At 38.7% G+C, this 18,654-nt stretch overlaps 1 protein-coding gene across 2 annotated transcripts; it reads right to left on the bottom strand.

The window, feature by feature from the left end:
• MS3_00004858 (uncharacterized protein) lies at positions 1-14,254 on the bottom strand. Of its 2 annotated transcripts, XM_051212833.1 has the most exons (6): positions 13,883-14,254; positions 11,910-12,146; positions 5,614-5,857; positions 4,393-4,496; positions 2,219-2,313; positions 1-486 (listed from the first exon to the last, which is right to left on the bottom strand). In XM_051212833.1, exons 1-6 carry the CDS (start codon positions 13,885-13,887, stop codon positions 356-358), a joined length of 816 nt encoding a protein of 271 aa, XP_051068749.1. In that variant the 5' UTR covers positions 13,888-14,254; the 3' UTR covers positions 1-355. The 2 variants fall into 2 exon arrangements, with proteins under 2 accessions (XP_051068749.1, XP_051068750.1); XM_051212834.1 differs by having other exon boundaries at positions 4,393-5,857; positions 13,883-14,030.
• Between the last annotated feature and the right edge of the window lie 4,400 nt (positions 14,255-18,654).

Raw genomic sequence — 18,654 nt, 5'->3', positions numbered from 1 at the left:
TAGTAATAATACCACTAATTTTATAATATACACAATGACAGCAAATACAATACTCAGAAACTATTGACGTCAAAAATTAAATGTCAACAGATAATAAAGAAACACTTGGAAAAATAGTAAGGGATGCACAGAAAATCTTCATATGTAGAATGTTCAAATAAACCATGAATTTTGAAAAAATATACAATTTGTTGTTTCATAGAGTTAGTTTTTAATGCTGTTAGTATGACTAATTCAGTTGGTAAAAGCTGAGAAAAAAGTATCTTACGATGTCGGTTTACTTTAAATCTTAGTAAGAAAGACAGTAAGAAAAAAAAACATCCTGGCGAAAAACAACTGATCATTTATATTTAGTTCAAGTTAATGGGTGCATATAATTTGATGATGATGTGAGAGCTCTAGGATCTTTGTCAGATTTTTTAAAATTTTTCAAAATTGGATAAATGTTATTAAAAGCTTCATAAATTTCTTCACGAACCTTTGCTCCTACATAATAATAAAAAGAGAAATAAAATACATATAATGTTAGTAGTTTTATAGACAATTATCCACATATTCAATTGAGTAAGATAGTCTTAGGGTTGACAGGTAAAGTATATCACTGTACCACTAATAGCTGTAGGATAACTTAATTCTCGCACCTTGATTTTCCCTGGATCACTATGCATGATAAATGTACAACATGCAGTGAAAGTATTTAGCCTGTATCTACTGAATTGCAAGTTTCACAAAAACTCCTTTACCTATTTCAGCTTAAGCAGTAAGCACTTGTGTGTGAACATGTACTTGATCAGTGATTACGGTGTTCGACTTCCAACCACAGTTTTGACCACAAGTCTAATTACTTAGGTCTGGATAAAGGAGTATTATCATTAGGTCTTAGACTTGAAGTGGCTAGAAACCAAGTACATAAATCTGTAGATAGCAATGAGTTATTAGTAAAACTTGGTCTTTCAGTGCTATTCAAACTAATGTCAAACATTCTTCTTTAGTTAGCTTTCTCATTGTTTTGTGTGGCGCATATAAATTGGCGCTCTCTTGTACCAATGTTCATGTGTTCAAATAAATAAATAAAGTTAGCTTTTTCCTATCCTGAATTAAATAGGATAATACTAAATATATTGAACTGATGTTGACAATGTCGTTGGTTAGAAGTCACAAACTGAAACAACAATTACTCAGTGCTCTAGTCTTCAGTGTTTGTGTCTAGTTGATGATCACGAAACTAATAAAAACTATCATCCACTTCCATTAATTTGTCCATCTTAATCACTATATTAATAACAGGACAATTCTGAAAATATGATGACTGGAATTTATGAAGCACTAAATAGCTAGATTTAGGCACGAGCACTATGGATTTAATAAAATATTGATGCTTGTTATCACATTCATCTGAAGTAATATTTTAGCTTCTGCCAGGCAGTCCTAAGCTTGTGGAACCTAGCACATGTTTGGTCGAAGTCTCTACATTACATAAACACCGAATTATGAATACTAAAGTATTATTATTGGTGGTAGTACAAAGCTTTGGTGTTAAAGGTGATTCGCGGAATAAGGCACAAGATAATTTTGACATTCACAATCTGAGAGTAAAAAAAAGTGGATCTGTGCTGTCACTGGTCACTGTAAGTATACCGACTCCAATCAGATGTCTGCATCTACGAAAACACCTTAGATTGGAAGTCACTGACTTTATGCATTGATACCACATTTTGGTTTGGCTTTCCCTAGCTGTAAGTAGATGTGTAGCTTCAGTCAGAGTAAATAATGATGGGCTGCCCTGGAATAAATTTGTTTGAAGTTGAGAATACAGATGACTGGATTCTGACACGATGGTTTGACTATAGCTTCCCGAGCACAAGTCCTAATTTTATGGCATAGTGGATGACCACTCCTAAAGAATTCCGATCTGCAACATAACAACTGGCTCCTTAGTCCGCCATACCATACAAACTCTTAATGAAAATACTAAGGATTTGTATAATTTAAAATTTAGCGTCGTTAGCATGCTAATTCTTCGACTTATACGATAACGTTAAAACCATATGTGGTTCTTCTTATCTACCAATGGTTTCAGCTGGAGATTAACATATCTTCAAACCATACTTGCTGGATTCATTTGCATCAACAAATTCATGAATACTAATAGTAGTAACAATAACACATAGTACCACTGAGTTCTTATGTAATACTGAAATAAATCCACTTTTCCTACCTGTTAAAACAATCTTCCCAGAAACAAAGACTAATAAGACTATCTTTGGTTTAGTCATACGATAAATTAACCCAGGGAATAATTCTGGCTCATATCTAAAATTAGAAAAGAACAATCCATATGAGATATAGTCGAAATGTACTGTATTGATTCACTACAAAGACAAACATGACATAAACTACTTCAGGACATTTGATATGGTAGATAAAACATATTAATCCGAGTTATCATATGCACGTTAAACCCGAGAACATTATACTTCCATTTGGTTGAACTAGCTATTGTTAGTAGTACCGAAGAAATGTGAGTGCATCTATCGACCCAGCATGATTCCCTCTTTGGTTTAGGCCCTAGAGATGGTGCAAATTAATAACTTGAGGGGTTACCAGACATTTTGAAATACGAGTCAGTAGAGATCGTGATGTGGTTTTTTTGAATTTCTTAAAAGAGTGAGATGAGCTTCGCTAACAGAAAGAAGTCTTCTGATTGTAATTTCAACCAAACTATGTCTCCCATTATGTACCATGATTGCCCACTGATTTTTTTGTTGGCATTCCCCTTAACTCATTTCTTCACTAAGTTATCTCTATATTATGTAGTGCAAACTATTTCTCGTGCCTAGTTATAGTAGGTTTTACGAATTAAACAAACTAATAAAGAACACAGGGAAAGAATAATGCATTTAGATAAAGGAATTAACAACTGGATATTTGTGATTTGTTTAGGAAACGTTTTTACTGTGGGAAGCAGTTAGAAAGTAGTAACATCAGGATTAAGCACACTTTGTGATTTTAGTTTCTATACATTGTTCCGTCGAATAAAAGTGAAGTAGAACGTAAGCAGCTAATTGCAGTGAGTCCTAGAGATAAAGGCCTTCGGAATAACGTACGGACTGATAGTGACTCGTGAAAAATTACAACAGTCGTCAGGACTATGAACAGAATCACGCTTTATATCAATTTAACTTCACAATACTAAGTTAACTCTTTACTTAAGATTCTTTTCTAGATGAAGTGGGCAGATGAAATGTAACGAGTAGTCACTTGCTCGCCCGCAACAGGATAGCTAATTTAACACCAATACAGAGATTGTTTTAACCTAAAACTTAACTGCCGCCCATATCAACCGTTTCTGTTGTTCAAGTACTTTAGCAACTGAGACAACGTTTTCAGTATTGCAGTTTAGACCACCTAGAATTGTATTTGAAAATAAAAATAAGGAACCAAATTAATTGACAAATACAACTACTTGCAACCCTATTTAACCGATCACCCTAATTTATTGGTTAATTGATCTTTCAACTATCAGACTAAAAAGTTCAAGTTAGTGAAAATGACGTATAAATAAATAGGAAATTAGTTTAACAGCTACTTATGTATCGTTCGACTAAACTATCAGGGTATAGTTTGCCAAAAGACCTAGAGAAAGTGTAGTGACAAATAAGAAACTGTAAAAGCACACATACTTGAAGTGCTATTCTGAATTGTATAGCATGTTGTGAAACACATAATGGATTCTAGGAGTATTGAATTAGGTTCTATACTCTCATCCTACTATTCAGAATGATTAATAAATAGTAAATATTGTATTCAGATACAAGTTTCTTTATTCAATTTGAAATGAGAGAAACCTTAAGTCTTTTGAAAAATAAAACGATAGAGAATAGAAAGATTTTATGAGTAGTAGTAAGTATTCTATTATAGAGAAAAAAACTTGGTACAGTTGCAGATAGGAAAATCGTCTAGTTTTTTATTGACGGAAAAATACTAAATGTTTCAATAAACACTGAAACAAGCGAATGTCCGGCGCTTTAACCGGATTCCAAACCAATGGTGCACATCGGCTCCAGTATCCTGCGGGAACAAATAGCGTATGAACCAATTGTTGGTCACCGGCTTCCATGGGACTGCATCTCCTTACGATACTCCACTGCCTTGTGGATCAAACCTTCAGGTCGAAGGCTCGGGGAGTGGCCCCCTAAGATAACCACTTGCTTCGGTTTGGGCACCCGGGCAGTATCACAGCCCTCACACATATCGAATGAGATTTGTGTGGCGCATATGTATTTGGTGCCTCCCTTGAAACAGGCTTAATTACTAGTTCAGCTATTGTTCTTTGAGTTGCCACAAAAAATGTCCTTATTAAGTAAGAGAAAAAACACCTTAAGAACTTACGTTGCAAATTGACCTTGTGACAATACTAAACCTTCAAGACGTATATGAAAGCGGACATCACATGAACCAACCATATTTTGAATTTTGAACTCTTTGAAATGAGCCTGAAACATATTACTTACATTATAAACGAATATAAATTATAGTTGATTATTGCCATGATGCAAACTTTATGGAGTAAGACAGTACAAGGATTATGTGAGATCAAAAAAAGGGTATGGATGGATGACAAAACGAAACTACCGTTTTCACTACTAAATTAATTGTGAGTAGCTTCAATGTCACTTCCGATTGTGAAATAATCGTCGACTACAATTGATTCACTTTACTAATTTCCTAGTCCATTACATTTAATTGATTAGCAGGATTATTAACCTACGATTAATTAGCAAAGAATAATACCGAAAATATTCGATGGAAGTAATTAGGTTACTGAATTATTTATTTCAATGTTTGATATTCAGACAATCTAATCAACACAGTTAAAATAAATCATATCAAGTTACATAAACCCTGTGGAAGTTGTTTTTAATAGAGCATAAATCACACACCACCCTTATGACATTTCAGTTTGATGGCATCTAGTCTCTTCGAGACATACATTCTATGTTAGCCAACATAGTATCTCGGAGTGAGTTGTGGATGAGTGTGTGTAACACAAGCTTAACTAGCTAGGATGGTTTACAAACCTTCCAACAAATAGTTTTCCAATTAGTGATTTACGTTTAACTTGGGTATTATTTCGTTAGTGGTATTACTATGCAAAAGCAATGGTTATACAGGATCTTTGATCAGCTAACTTTTAAACACCAATTTTCACAGCAAAATAATAAAAAAACGAATCGAACACCAGAGTGACTTTATAACACATCCACTCAACTGCAAATAAAATTCAAATATGTAGAAATGTAATAAATTGCTCTGAAACACCCTGGAACAGATGAGGGTGAGAAGAGTCCGCTTTACTCCTCGAAATGCTTTTATACGACTAAACGTTTATAAACTTTCGGGGAAGCCATAATATCTACCTTGCGGATCAAACCTTTACGTCAGAGGCTCAGGGATTATCCTTCTATGAAGACCACCTAGTTCAATTTGAGAATTACATATTTTATATGGTACATCCTGTATATGGTGATTAGTTGTACCTGATAAATAAATTTAAACGGATGGTAAAAAAAAAGACACTGCATACAATAGATAATACAATGACAGAATTACTTCAAATCCAAGCCTTTGAATAATACGAGCATATTTTCTTGCAGCTAGTCTTGCTTGCTCTTCACTTTTTGCACCTGTACACACCATTTTACCAGAAGAAAAAATCAAAGCAGTTGTTCGAGGTTCACGTATACGCATTATAACTGCAGCAAAACGTTTTGGATTATATTCAGCATTTCGAGCACTAAGTGCTATATTCTTCAAATTTAATTTACATCCTAAATATACGGTACATACAATATTCCTTATTTGAAAACAAAGAACAAGTAAAAAACTAATTAACTAAGATAGAAGTGTATCAATATTAATGGTAAATAATACTTAATTGACCATAAAGTGATCAAATCACTGACCTCGCATATTATCCATCTTTTTTAGTAAAATAAGTAATATAGTCAGAACAAAGTGTGAAAAGAATTAACGAAATTATTTACACTTACTTCACTGGTTGAAATCATGAGTCAATTGAAGCTAGACCACCATGGGAAACCTGGAAGCACTGGACGGCCGTTTCGTCCCAGTATGGAACACCTCAGCGGTGAACACCCACGATCCCGCACCCCGCGGGATTCGAACTCAGGACCTACTGGCTTCGCGCTCGAGCACTTGACCATTAGACCAATGAGCCGGCATCCAACAGTGTTAATGTCTAACTTCAACCAATCCACGAAGTTGCGCCACCGTACACCATTGTCTTCAGTGAGTTCCTACCTCACAACAGACCTGGTTGAACTCCACTGGTAACGACTTCTCACTAGAACTCTAGGAGTGTCTCCTGAAGTCAGTCACTAGTGAGTAGGTGATTATTATTATCAGATTGGGTTTTGTGGAGATTTTTAGAAATTTCACGGGTTGAAATCATGAGTCAATTGAAACTAGACCACCATGCTTCCAGGTTTTCCATGGCGGTCTAGCTCCAATTGACTCATGATTTCAACCCGTGAAATTTCTAAAAATCTCCACAAAACCCAGTCTGATAATATTTACACTTACATTGAAGTCGCATGGACAAAGCATACCCTGACATCACCAAATATGTAAATTAATTGGAAATACCAGTTGAGAAGTGTAGGTATGACGATCGAAAACCCATTGCAGTTAAGTACTTGTTGTTATTATTATCATTATTATTATTATCTACTCCCAATATTTTCTTATATTTGAGCAACTTTGTTGTTCTGCATTTGAAATAATATATATTTTATCTCAGTCACATTCAATGTAAGATTTGACATGCATATGCGTCGGCTCAAATTGCAACAACACACTGGCACAACGAGATATAATTATCAAAAATCCAGGAGTGGTAACAGTATCAGTGGAAGAAAACATTTGGCGTAGGACGAAGAAAAATAATATAAGCAGATTTCAGGACTCAAAATCTAAGAGAAGACAAAGACTGAATATACCTGTACCATGGCGAACGATTCTGAACAATTTACAGATTATTAAAATTTTCTCAATGATGTATTTTATGTCATAACAGACTATATTTAGATCATAAGGACATTACAGATTGTGGATTATAATAAACTTGAGGAAATGACAACAAAGCTGTTCACTATTGATTGATTTTCGACGTCGATTTGACAAATATTTTTAGTCATCATTTCAAGTCACTGAGCAGATAAGAACATGACATTTAAGATGACCATAATAGGAACGTAGTACAATACAGTGGAAAATCTATAAGAATATTATAATGAGATAGCTAATCTAATTAAATAAAAACGATAATTGAAACACTTAAACAGATAGTTTCTTCATAAACTAACTTCAAGATCCCAATCAACCAAGTTTCAGAAAACAGAAACATTGACCAACTGGTTAAATTTTTGTGATTAAGAAACGTAGAACCCGATACATATATGCATCGATCTCGGTTGCCAGAAGAAGTATATCGTAGATAAAATAGGTCAACAAGTGATATTATTTTGAGAGGTCAGTACGTAATTATGAGCGGAGTATGATGAATACTACAACTACTCTACTCGACCGTTGTTGCTACCTTGACGTGGTGGTCGGGCTTGCCTATCGTGATGAGGCAACCGAGCTATACTGGATGGAACAACCGTTCCTCAAGGTCCTAACATGTCAGACAGGTCGGTTGAAGAGTGGTAAAACTAAAAGCAACAAACCCAAGGTCCGAAGGCGAAGTCGTACTGCTGACTGTACAGAGGTGTGACAGCAGTAAGGTGTTTCCTTCAGACATCCAGCATGACAGCGATGCTGCCTTTCCATAAGGAGGGGTGGGGTTAGAAAAAGTCAACCCTAAAAATGCACACCTCACCTTATCCCACGGATATCCGTCTCCAGCGGTAAGGTCTCAACTAGTACGGAGCTAACACAAAAATTACCCATCAAAAGGTCGTGTGTGACCGACCTCAAGCAGTTGTCCCTCCTCCTTGCAACACTAAACTTCCTCTTTCCGCTTCCTCCTCAAGTGCCACCATATCCAACGATTCTAGTGCGCGAAACACTATCTCAGGCCAATCGAAACATTACTCCAAACTGCGCATTGGAGTCTTCAACGTATGTACCCTGTGTGAAATCGGCCAACAGGCCTCCTTGGTTAAAACCCTAGAATCTCGTACCATAGATGTATGCTGTGTCTCCGAAACACACATCCAGGATCCTAGTGTGGCCATTCACTTGACCTTACCTCGCCAAAATGGAGAGCCGACGAGATACACCCTCCGTGCATCTGTTGACCCGATAACTAGTTCTCGTGCACTGGCAGGTGTAGGCATAGCATTAAGTACGAAGACAGAACAAGCACTACTAGAATGGATCCTTGTTAACAGTCGCCTATGTGCGGTTCGGATAAACGGCTCCGTAAGAACTCGGAAGGATAGGGACACACATCATTGCGTTTTCGTCGTTTCTGTCTACGCTCCTACTGACTGCAACCTGGATGAAATGAAAGATTACTTTTACAGAAAGCTTTCTGTGCTTCTTCATATATACTCAGGCATAGTACTCATAGCAGGGGACTTTAACGCCCAGGTAGGTAGCTTAAACCAAGCAGAAAGACATTTAGGTGGGTATTTTAGCATTCCGGCTCACCGAACATATAATATTGACCGTCTGCTGCAACTGTGCTCAGACAGTCGTTTATTTTTAGCAAGCATTAATTTTAAGCTTAAAGAGAGGCATGGTCTAACATGGTGACCTCCTACACCAAACCAACGATGGACTTAAATAGACCATATTGCCATTAGTCATTGTTGGAAAGGATCGACGGAAGACTGACACTCGTTCTGGAATACCTGTTTGAACTCCGATCATGCGCCTCACTGGACGCAGAAAAACTACACTAAGAAGACCCATTAGAATTGAACTCAATGACGAGAAAGCCGAAAGTAAAGTCCGGGAACAACTGAGGTCACACTTAGGTAGTTCTGAAAACGAGTCTGACCCAGATGTTGCTTGGAAAGATAAACGAACAGCTGTGGAAACAGCAGTGACATCTGTTAGTGATTTGAACCAAAGGGTTACAAAAAACCAATGAATTTCTACTAAGTCTGTTGCACTGATGGATTCCTGTAAACTTATCCCATCAGGCTATGAACACGATGAAGAATGAAAACAAATCAGATCTAGGTTAACCAGAAGTCTAAGGAACGACCGTGAGCAGTAGTGGGCAAGGAAAGCAAAAGAGATGAAGAAGGCGGTGACTGTAGGTAACACCAGACAGCTTTCCAGACTGATAAAAGAAACTGGGATCAAGAAGTTAAATGTAGATGGGACGATCTCGGAAAAAGACGACACTTATCTGCTCTCAGCCCAGACGTTTAGAACGATGGGCGGAACACTTTAAGGAGCAGTTCACCTGTCCTTCAGCTACTCTACAACTAATCACCATCCCTAGACAGTGTGAATGGAACATTGAATTAGGTCCCTCAATTCTAGCTGAAGTTCAAAAGGCAATAGCTAATCTGAAACGAGGAAAAGAAGCTGGTCCAGAGGTCTTTAAGAATGGTGGTCAAGTTTTGGCGATTAGGGTGACTAATATTTTAGCTAAAATCTGGGAGTTGGACGTAATTCCATCTGACTGGTCTCAATCACTGACTATTCCAATATATAAGGGGTCAAAATCATCCTGTGATAAACATAGACGAATTAGTTTGACTGATATAGCATCTAACATACTAGCCTCAATAATTATCGGGTGCCTAACATTATTATTATTATTATTATTATTTTAACACATAGACATCGGTACAAGGAGGCACCAAATACATATGCGCCACACAAATCTCATTCGATATGTGTGAGGGCTGTGATACTGCCCGGGTGCCCAAACCGAAGCGGGTGGTTATCTTAGGGGGCCACTCCCCGAGCCTTCGACCTGAAGGTCTGATCCACAAGGCAGTGGAGCATCGTAAGGAGATGCAGTCCCATGGAAGCCGGTGACCAACAATTGGTTCATACGCTATTTGTTCCCGCAGGATACTGGAGCCGATGTGCACCATTGGTTTGGAATCCGGTTAAAGCGCCGGACATTCGCTTTTCGTCCTCTCATTTTCGTAAACAACACCCCCGCCACGAGAAGGCAGTGAATAGGACTTCCCTGTCAGAGGCTATATACGCGTGACCATGTGAGAGCATTTCGAGAGGGAGAGCGGACTCTCCCCACTCTCGGCCGTACCAGGACATTTGGGGGTGGGTGCCTAACAAAGGATCGTGAACTGCAAACAGGAGAAAATTAGGCTGGCTTCAGACCTGGTCGTGGCTGCATCAACCACATATTTACCATTCGTCAGATTTTAGAACACAGACATACTTATCGGCGTCCGACAATGACAGCTTTTCTTGACTTAAAAGCAGCATTTGACTCTGTTGATCGAGAGGTTCTGTGGCAGTGTCTGTCATTGAAAGGTGTACCTCAGAAGTACATAAACCTTGTGAAGGCTCTTTACTCGAACTCTACTAGTTGAGTCAGATCTTATGGTGAACTGTCATCTGATTTTGCAACCTAAAGTGGTGTTCATCAAGGCTGTCCACTAACTCCATTTCTGTTTAATTTCATCATAGACCTACTGCTAGAAATAACGTTCTCGTTGACTGAATTCTCGGGTATTGATCTCTTACCATGAGGTCCACTTATCGACTTGGAATACGCAGATAATATTGTCCTATTTGGTGAAGACGATGATAAAATGCAGAGTCTTTTGGTAGCCCTGAACAACAACGCCACGATGTTTGGGATGCGTTTCTCCCCCTCTAAATGCAAGTTTTTGCTCCAGGACTGGTCTGTATCAACACCTGAACTGAGGATAGGGAGTGAAGTAGTCGAACGCATCGACAAGTTCACTTATCTTAGAAGTCTGATCAGCCCTAATGGGTTGGTGTCTGACGAAATCTCAGCACGGATTGAGAAAGCTCATTTGGCTTTTACCAACTTACGTCATTTATGGCGAAGACGAGATATCAGTCTATCAATTAAGGGACGAGTATACTGCGCAACAGTTTGTTCTGTTCTACTTTAAGGTTGCGAAACATGGTCAATAAGAGTGGGAGATACTCGTAAGTTACTAGTATTTGACCACAGATGTCCTAGAAATATTGCTCACATCTGCTGGGATCACTGGGTAAGTAATAGTGAGGTTAGATGCAAGGTATTAGGGAATGATGGTAAATCAGTTGATGATGTAAATCTTCATCGACTGAGAGGGTTGGGCCACGTGTTACGTATGCCCAAACACTGATTATCACGAAGCACAATGCTAACTGGTGTTGGGGATGGGTAGAAGATAGTTAGGGGCGGCCAAATCAAAAAGTGGCAACAGACCTTGGAGTCACTGACTTCTGATGTGAACCATGTTGGTATATGAAGACTACTTGGTTGGAGTCTGCATGACTATCGCAACCAATGGTTAGAGACCCTCGATGACATGGCTTAGAATCGATCACAATGGTGTATGTGTATACACTCTGTCTTCCCTTGAACTGTGAGACCAAAATTGCTTTCTATCTTTCTTTACGCCAACTAATTCTTTCTTCCTGTACTATGTCCTCATACACAATCCTTTTTTTTTATATATTACTGTCATTGATGTAACTACTTATATGAATTTGGTGTTCATCCTATTGTTCTAATGAGGTGTGTCAACTTGGACCGATGCATATATGTGCCTGGTCCTGCATTGTAGCTGACCGACTGACAAATACTCTAATTAATGAATAATTCTTACATACATATGTACCATCACAAGTTTCAGGTTACTTGTTGTAAAAATAGAAGACGAAATTTCTTGGAATCATTAAACAACATTTTAATTGGCTGAACTTACTGTAATTGGGGTACCGGGATTGCACCATCTCGGTCTTGCAACGGAGTAGATAAAGTGAGCGGAGTACAAGGTGTTCTGCCTGGAATACTGGCGGCATTGTCAGACGCATGTAAGTTAAGATTGACTGAACCCCCAGAAATAAGTGGAGTTTTTTGTTGTAAGCTTGAATCTCCTTGTAAAGGCAAGTTGCCCAACAAGCTTCCAATACTAGCTACACTATGTTGCTGTGATAAGGGGCTGTAATAAAAAAAAAGCTATGAATAAGAGTTAATTATAAGATACCAATTTTACTTGTTGGGATGATGTGCATGATAATAAATTCTGGTAAACTATAAGATATAGTGTAGGTAGTGTGCGTACCACAAAACCACATTTTAAAAAATAAGTTACACTAAATAATGGTCATTAAACATACTTTCTTAATAAAAGATGTTAGTGAATTCATATTATACGCTTCTCATTTTGATAATAAAGTTTCCAAGGAAAAACACTACTGCAAAACAGTCATACAAAATGACCTGCTTTGTGAGGTCATTATTTATTGATTAAACACATGAGCATAAATGGACGTTACTTGGTTAGAATCGGTCATACATACAGATCAATAGAGAAAAGCCGAAATATAGGAAACCAAAGATTATCCACGTGCAGTAAACTTATTACAAAGTTTTGTTGTAAGGCTATCCCAACACTTTACAGTTACTACTGCCTTGCCTTGTCTTTACTTTTAGATGACTTCTCTTACTGCTCTGCAACACGATAATTCGACTTATTAGGCTTTCACAAAGAAAACGGAAAAGTACCAATATGCCATTGTATTGAATGTAATAACCTGAAACGATGCGTTACTCGTAGCATAACGTGTTTCGCTACTGAATGCATCGAAGTTTAGATTACTAAATATTATGAAAAAGTACCACTTCATAAAAAGTGACATTAAGCTTTACGTGATCATTGCAATATAAAATTACAACTTAGTTTTTCATTGAGAGCACATCAATATCTGAAGTTTGCAAGCACTCTCTACAACTTGGCGCTACAAAACTTTCGTTTAACTTTCCTCCGAGTCAGTACATGAGAGGGATATAGGATAGTGTGGTATCGAGTTTTGAAGAACTTAGGAGCAGACGGTTTTATAAACAGTATTGATCACAGTTCCTACTTACTTTTGATCTTAGTCATATAGGTCTTCTGGGTGAAATACTTAAGGTGGAGATGTAAGAGATGCAAATGTCGCTAAAAACCCTAGCACCCAGTATCGTCTATGTTTTTAGACAAAACATGGTGGTTATAGCTGCCAGTGAAATCGAAGCAGGCATATAACAACCATAGATTGCAACAAAAGTTGACACCGGATGCAGTTAAATTAGTATCGCCAGCTATTGTGAATAGCATAAAACAACATACGGTAGTGTTAAGCTGGTGGTAAGTGTCCTTGAAACTCCATGACTACACTAACCAGTTCTACGAGACAGCCGAAAAATAGGAATATCAAAATAGTACGGCACACAGTCAGACACCATAGTTTGGGAACGAATGTTGAGTTACTTACCTACTATGTACAACAGCTCTAATTACCAGAGATCTACATGAGTATGATCAAGGGATTGGGGCAGGGAGAAGCTAACCATCTCAATAAAATATAGACACTACCGTTAGACAGCAGTTGCATAGTTAATTACAAACATAGTTCAATCATACTTAGGACCCACATGTGGCTGTTAGCGTTTTACATATATCATCGTTCTGGAAATGCTGTTTAAGACTAATATAGATATTCGAAAGTCAGTCGAGTCACCACGTGGTGATTTATTACTTCTTAAATCTTTATTCAGGATAATAAGGCTGACTCTGGGGGAGTGAATATTAAAGGTGTTTGGAACATTTTATCTATAAATATGAAGTGATCTGGAAATTATGGTAAACAGAGCACTACACTTAAGCAACAAAAAACACACCCGCTCAATACTTACTTCATAACAGAACAGTCCAACCAGAAGAATTATTTATCTAGAACAGCGACGTCGTACTATGTCCAAATGAATTTAAAATGCTATGAGCGTCAAATCTCAACAAACTACTAGCCATCCTCTTGAATTAGAAGCGCATTATTTGGTTTTAGTACGGGACTTTCAATGCCCAATTGGTTGTTAATATGACTGGACGGAACAGATGAAACTTACGTTTAACGAGTTTATGTGTGTAGGAGGCAGAGATATTAATAATTTGGTATGATACGAAACAGATACAACTAGGTTCTTAGTGAACTTATCCAAAGGGGAATTGCATAGTTTGCAACATGTTTCAAATAGAATGCTATACACTCTGGAGTTGACTACGGCACTTAACACAAGCATATACGATCTGCATCACTGTAAGGTCATTTTGGAATACGATATCCGATTACACTTGTGACTGTCAAATGCCTTAGTTCGGTTAATATTGGTTTATTTGCGTTCAGGTGTTTGGTTAATTCGAATGCCTCATACACGGACCTTTACCGTATGCCCTTGTTTACTTGTCTATCTATCTAGTTATTCATCTGTTCGTCGTGGTCCATTATTATGTGGCGATAAATAAATCTCTCAAAATGAATAGCTCTGTAAGTCTTCGACATTTGCTGCTGGCCGCATTAGTTTTATTGAGTTCACCAAGCTGAAGGCACTCGGTCAGGCATCCACAACATATCACGAGTGAAGACGTCGTGTTTCACATCTTCTACGACCGCTAACGAACTTAGATTGGTCACTTCGCAATATATCGATAGCTTATCAGCTATATCTTCGAACCTCTTCGCTTCTGACATCTGAGTTGAGAAATTCCGAATACTTGTGGCATCTTTAATTACACTGAACGACTTGTAGCGTGGCGTCGAATTGAGATTAACCATGAACACCGCTACCAAGAAACACGTGCCAAATAGATCAGAAGGCGTAAGAAGCTCGTTCCAAATGGCTCCATAAAATCCCCGAGAAGCCAAATATCAGAAGGCAATTAATGGACCAAGTCGAGTTATATTTGCTGGCGATCTCGTGGCATCGAAAGGATACCGAGATCGTGCCAGGATACAAGCTTGGTTACAGAAGGTAACCGAATTCGCGCGAAGTTACAATCGAAGTGTCAGTATAAGAATGGAAGCACAAAATAGCTGTCATTAGCACAGTCAAACAAAAGCACATTAAAACAAACACTGGTACAGTTGGTTATAATAATAATTGTTTTTATTAAACCAGTCGTGTTCTCGTGATAAATGTGAGTCACTACAGGAGCCCCCCGCTAGAAACGGTTTACACTTTCGATAAATAGCGGTTTGAATCGTGGGACTGATCGGCTGACGAGCGATTGTAGGACGGAAGAATTGGCGAACAGGAAAGCGATCGTTGATCGTCGAGTTGCCAACGAAGGTCGTTTTCGGAGAACGGTACCAGGAGCGATGTGTTGTGCTTATTACTTGAGTTGGCATGCTACACCAGAGTGGTTTGTATCCAGAATCTGAAGAGGGCGTTCGTAGGGGTCCGGACCAGAAACGCTGAAGACGTAGGACGAAACCACGTTGAGCCAAAAGACCGGAAGCGACCGTAACGACCAAGTTCGAGACCAAGCGTATGCCAAGCATTCGAAACCAATATATCGACTGAGTACGTTGACAAGAGCGTGGGTGATCAGGCCAGCTTTCGCCAAAGTTGACTGAAGCTGACGGAACCAAACGGAGATGGTCGAAGGCGTGGGCTCAGGAAACAAAAAGAAAATCAAAAAAGAGATGAGTGTAGCATGCATGTAGCATAGGAATAATCCTACACCGTATCGGTTGTTGACTGTGCGACTAGTCGCGGAAGCGTACGGGCAACCGTACTCGGCGACCGGAACGTGAGACGGCAGTCTCGTTCGCGTCGCGTGAGCCTGTAATCTCATCCGAGGTCAGAGGCGGCGTGGTCTGCTGATCTGGACGTGAGACTATCGTCTCGTCCGTAGACGGTGCAGATGACGCGTGCTGTTGACCGGGACGTGAGAATGAGGTCTCAGATGTATCTAGCGTGGGACCTGAAGAAGATTTAAGGATCCCGCTAGGTTTAATAGGTCTAGCATTGAATCTCAGGTTACCAGATAGGGCACTGTCATCGACGTGTGCTGGTTTGAGACGATCAACGCTGACGATCTCGACGCGTCCATATCGATCAACCTTGAAGGTCTTTTCGTGACGAGCGATCACGTGAAAAGGGCCTTCGTAAGGTTGTTGCCAAGGTTTGAGTACCGAATCTACTCGTACAAAAACATGTGAACAGGTAGATAACTCTCGAGGGAGAGCGACCTGTCGATGTTGTATTCGAGTTGACACCGGAGACAGCGTTCACATAAATGCAGACAGTCGACGGACGTTGTCTGATTTACCGAAATTAGGTCTGCTCCGTGGTGTGAAGAATTCTCCGGGCAGACGCAATGTCGTGCCGTATACCATTTCAGCGGCGGAACATTGTATATCTGCCTTCAAGCTCGTTCGAATACCTAAGAGGACGAGCGATAAGGTTTCGTACCAGTTGTCGTTCTCGTGTGCTCGTAGAGCACTTTTAAGTTGGCAATGAAACCGTTCAACTTAACCATTTGATGCTGGGAGGTAGACGTTAATGCGTATGCGAATGCATTCCGTACCAAGCAGCCGGGTCAGCGAGGAGAATAAATAATAGGGGAAAATTTCTCGAATAAGGCGTGGAATTCATCGTCACGCGAATAAAAAAGTAACAAGGATTCGGTACACATACATGTGAGTCTATTATATTAATACTATTCTTATCGTTATCCGTCATGTCGAGTATATTATATATTAAATATGAAAATATACGACAGACGTGGATAGATAAATCATAGACTCACCGAATTGGCTTCTTTGGAAGATTTGACCAGAAGCAGAGGCGTGTTCCAAAATACGGGTCACCAATTGTCGCGTGTCCCAAACTTTGGGATCACCAATTGTAGCGTGGCGTCGAATTGAGATTAACCATGAACACCGCTACCAAGAAACACGTGCCAAATAGATCAGAAGGCGTAAGAAGCTCGTTCCAAATGGCTCCATAAAATCCCCGAGAAGCCAAATATCAGAAGGCAATTAATGGACCAAGTCGAGTTATATTTGCTGGCGATCTCGTGGCATCGAAAGGATACCGAGATCGTGCCAGGATACAAGCTTGGTTACAGAAGGTAACCGAATTCGCGCGAAGTTACAATCGAAGTGTCAGTATAAGAATGGAAGCACAAAATAGCTGTCATTAGCACAGTCAAACAAAAGCACATTAAAACAAACACTGGTACAGTTGGTTATAATAATAATTGTTTTTATTAAACCAGTCGTGTTCTCGTGATAAATGTGAGTCACTACAGACTAATAATTGAGACACATTATTGAATTTACATTCTGGATAGTTTCAATTCGTTTCACCTCATTGCAGATTAGACCAGCCATCCAAAGCTGTCACGGATTTATTCCACACAATACGATTGCTGGATATTACGTTGACAGTATTATTCCCATTTTAGTAAAACTGCGTGTGATTTATGGTATCAGTGTCAATATAAGTTCAGTGCATTAGTGAAAGGGTGTAATTCTGATATTGTCCCGGAAACACAACTAAAATTCGATGAAGTTGTGTCCACTCAGTCCTATTACACTTTGGTAGTTTGTTATCAATGTAAACACTAGTTGATCCATGTAATTTCACATATGTTCATGAACATTCGTATTCTAGTTCTCACTTGATTCATTTGTTGTCGGTCACCGTGTATAAAAATGACGAATATATTAGACATCCACTGTTTTCCACCTTACCTCGAGGTGGATTTGGATTTTTCGGAAGGGTTAACTTTTTATTCTGATTGAAACCTTTCCTCAAATGCAATACAACGTCAGTGAAAAGTTATATTTTTTGAATGGCCCTTCATAAAGAGGACAATCTGTGTAAATCAGCAGCAACGCAGATTGTAGTGCTGAAGACCCGTGTATCTGGTGCTACTACACACGAACGATTCATCCTAGTTTTTGAACATACTTTAGAAACTCAAACTTCATGTGACTATTACGTCATTTCTGTTTCGTATTACCTCTTTTGTTTTCATAGAAAACGATGCCCTTCAAAACACACACATCTTATTTCTATGTCTTTGTGTTTCTGTGCTTACGAGACTTTCTTGTACTTAAGTATGTGTCGGTCATTTATTTTAACTACTGTCTCCGTCAAACTATTTATTATCTATTGTGAAATATAGTCACGCTCGTAATCAGTAGTATGGACAAGTTTAGATCCTTACGTTCTCTGGTATTCGACGTTGAAGTAAATATTTTCGGATTATAATACAAAGTGTGCTTTAATAATAAATATATTTTTCGTTATTTCCCAATGAATAGGAAAATTGCATTTCTCGCGTTTCCTGACTTAATGTAAGCCATTTCTTTTGAGTAAATAGATAACCGGTATTAGATTATTTATATAAATTATATAATATAACCTTGTGGGTCAGGGTAATTTTACATTGGTTTTCAGGAGAACCAGGCACCATCCACACTTCCACGTGATAACCAAGAAAGTACTGCTCAATCCCGTTTAACAGGAGAGCCAGACACCACCCAGGCTTACATTTTATAACCCGAACGGTACAGCTCATTCCTGCTTCACAGGCGAATCAGACACCATATAGGCTTTAACGCTACAATCTGAATAGTGCAGTTCAATCCAAACACGGTGGTGGACCAGACATT

Source organism: Schistosoma haematobium, chromosome 3 (genome assembly GCF_000699445.3).
Source record: "Schistosoma haematobium chromosome 3, whole genome shotgun sequence".
NCBI lineage: Eukaryota > Metazoa > Platyhelminthes > Trematoda > Strigeidida > Schistosomatidae > Schistosoma > Schistosoma haematobium.
This window is presented reverse-complemented; position numbering and strand designations above follow the sequence as displayed.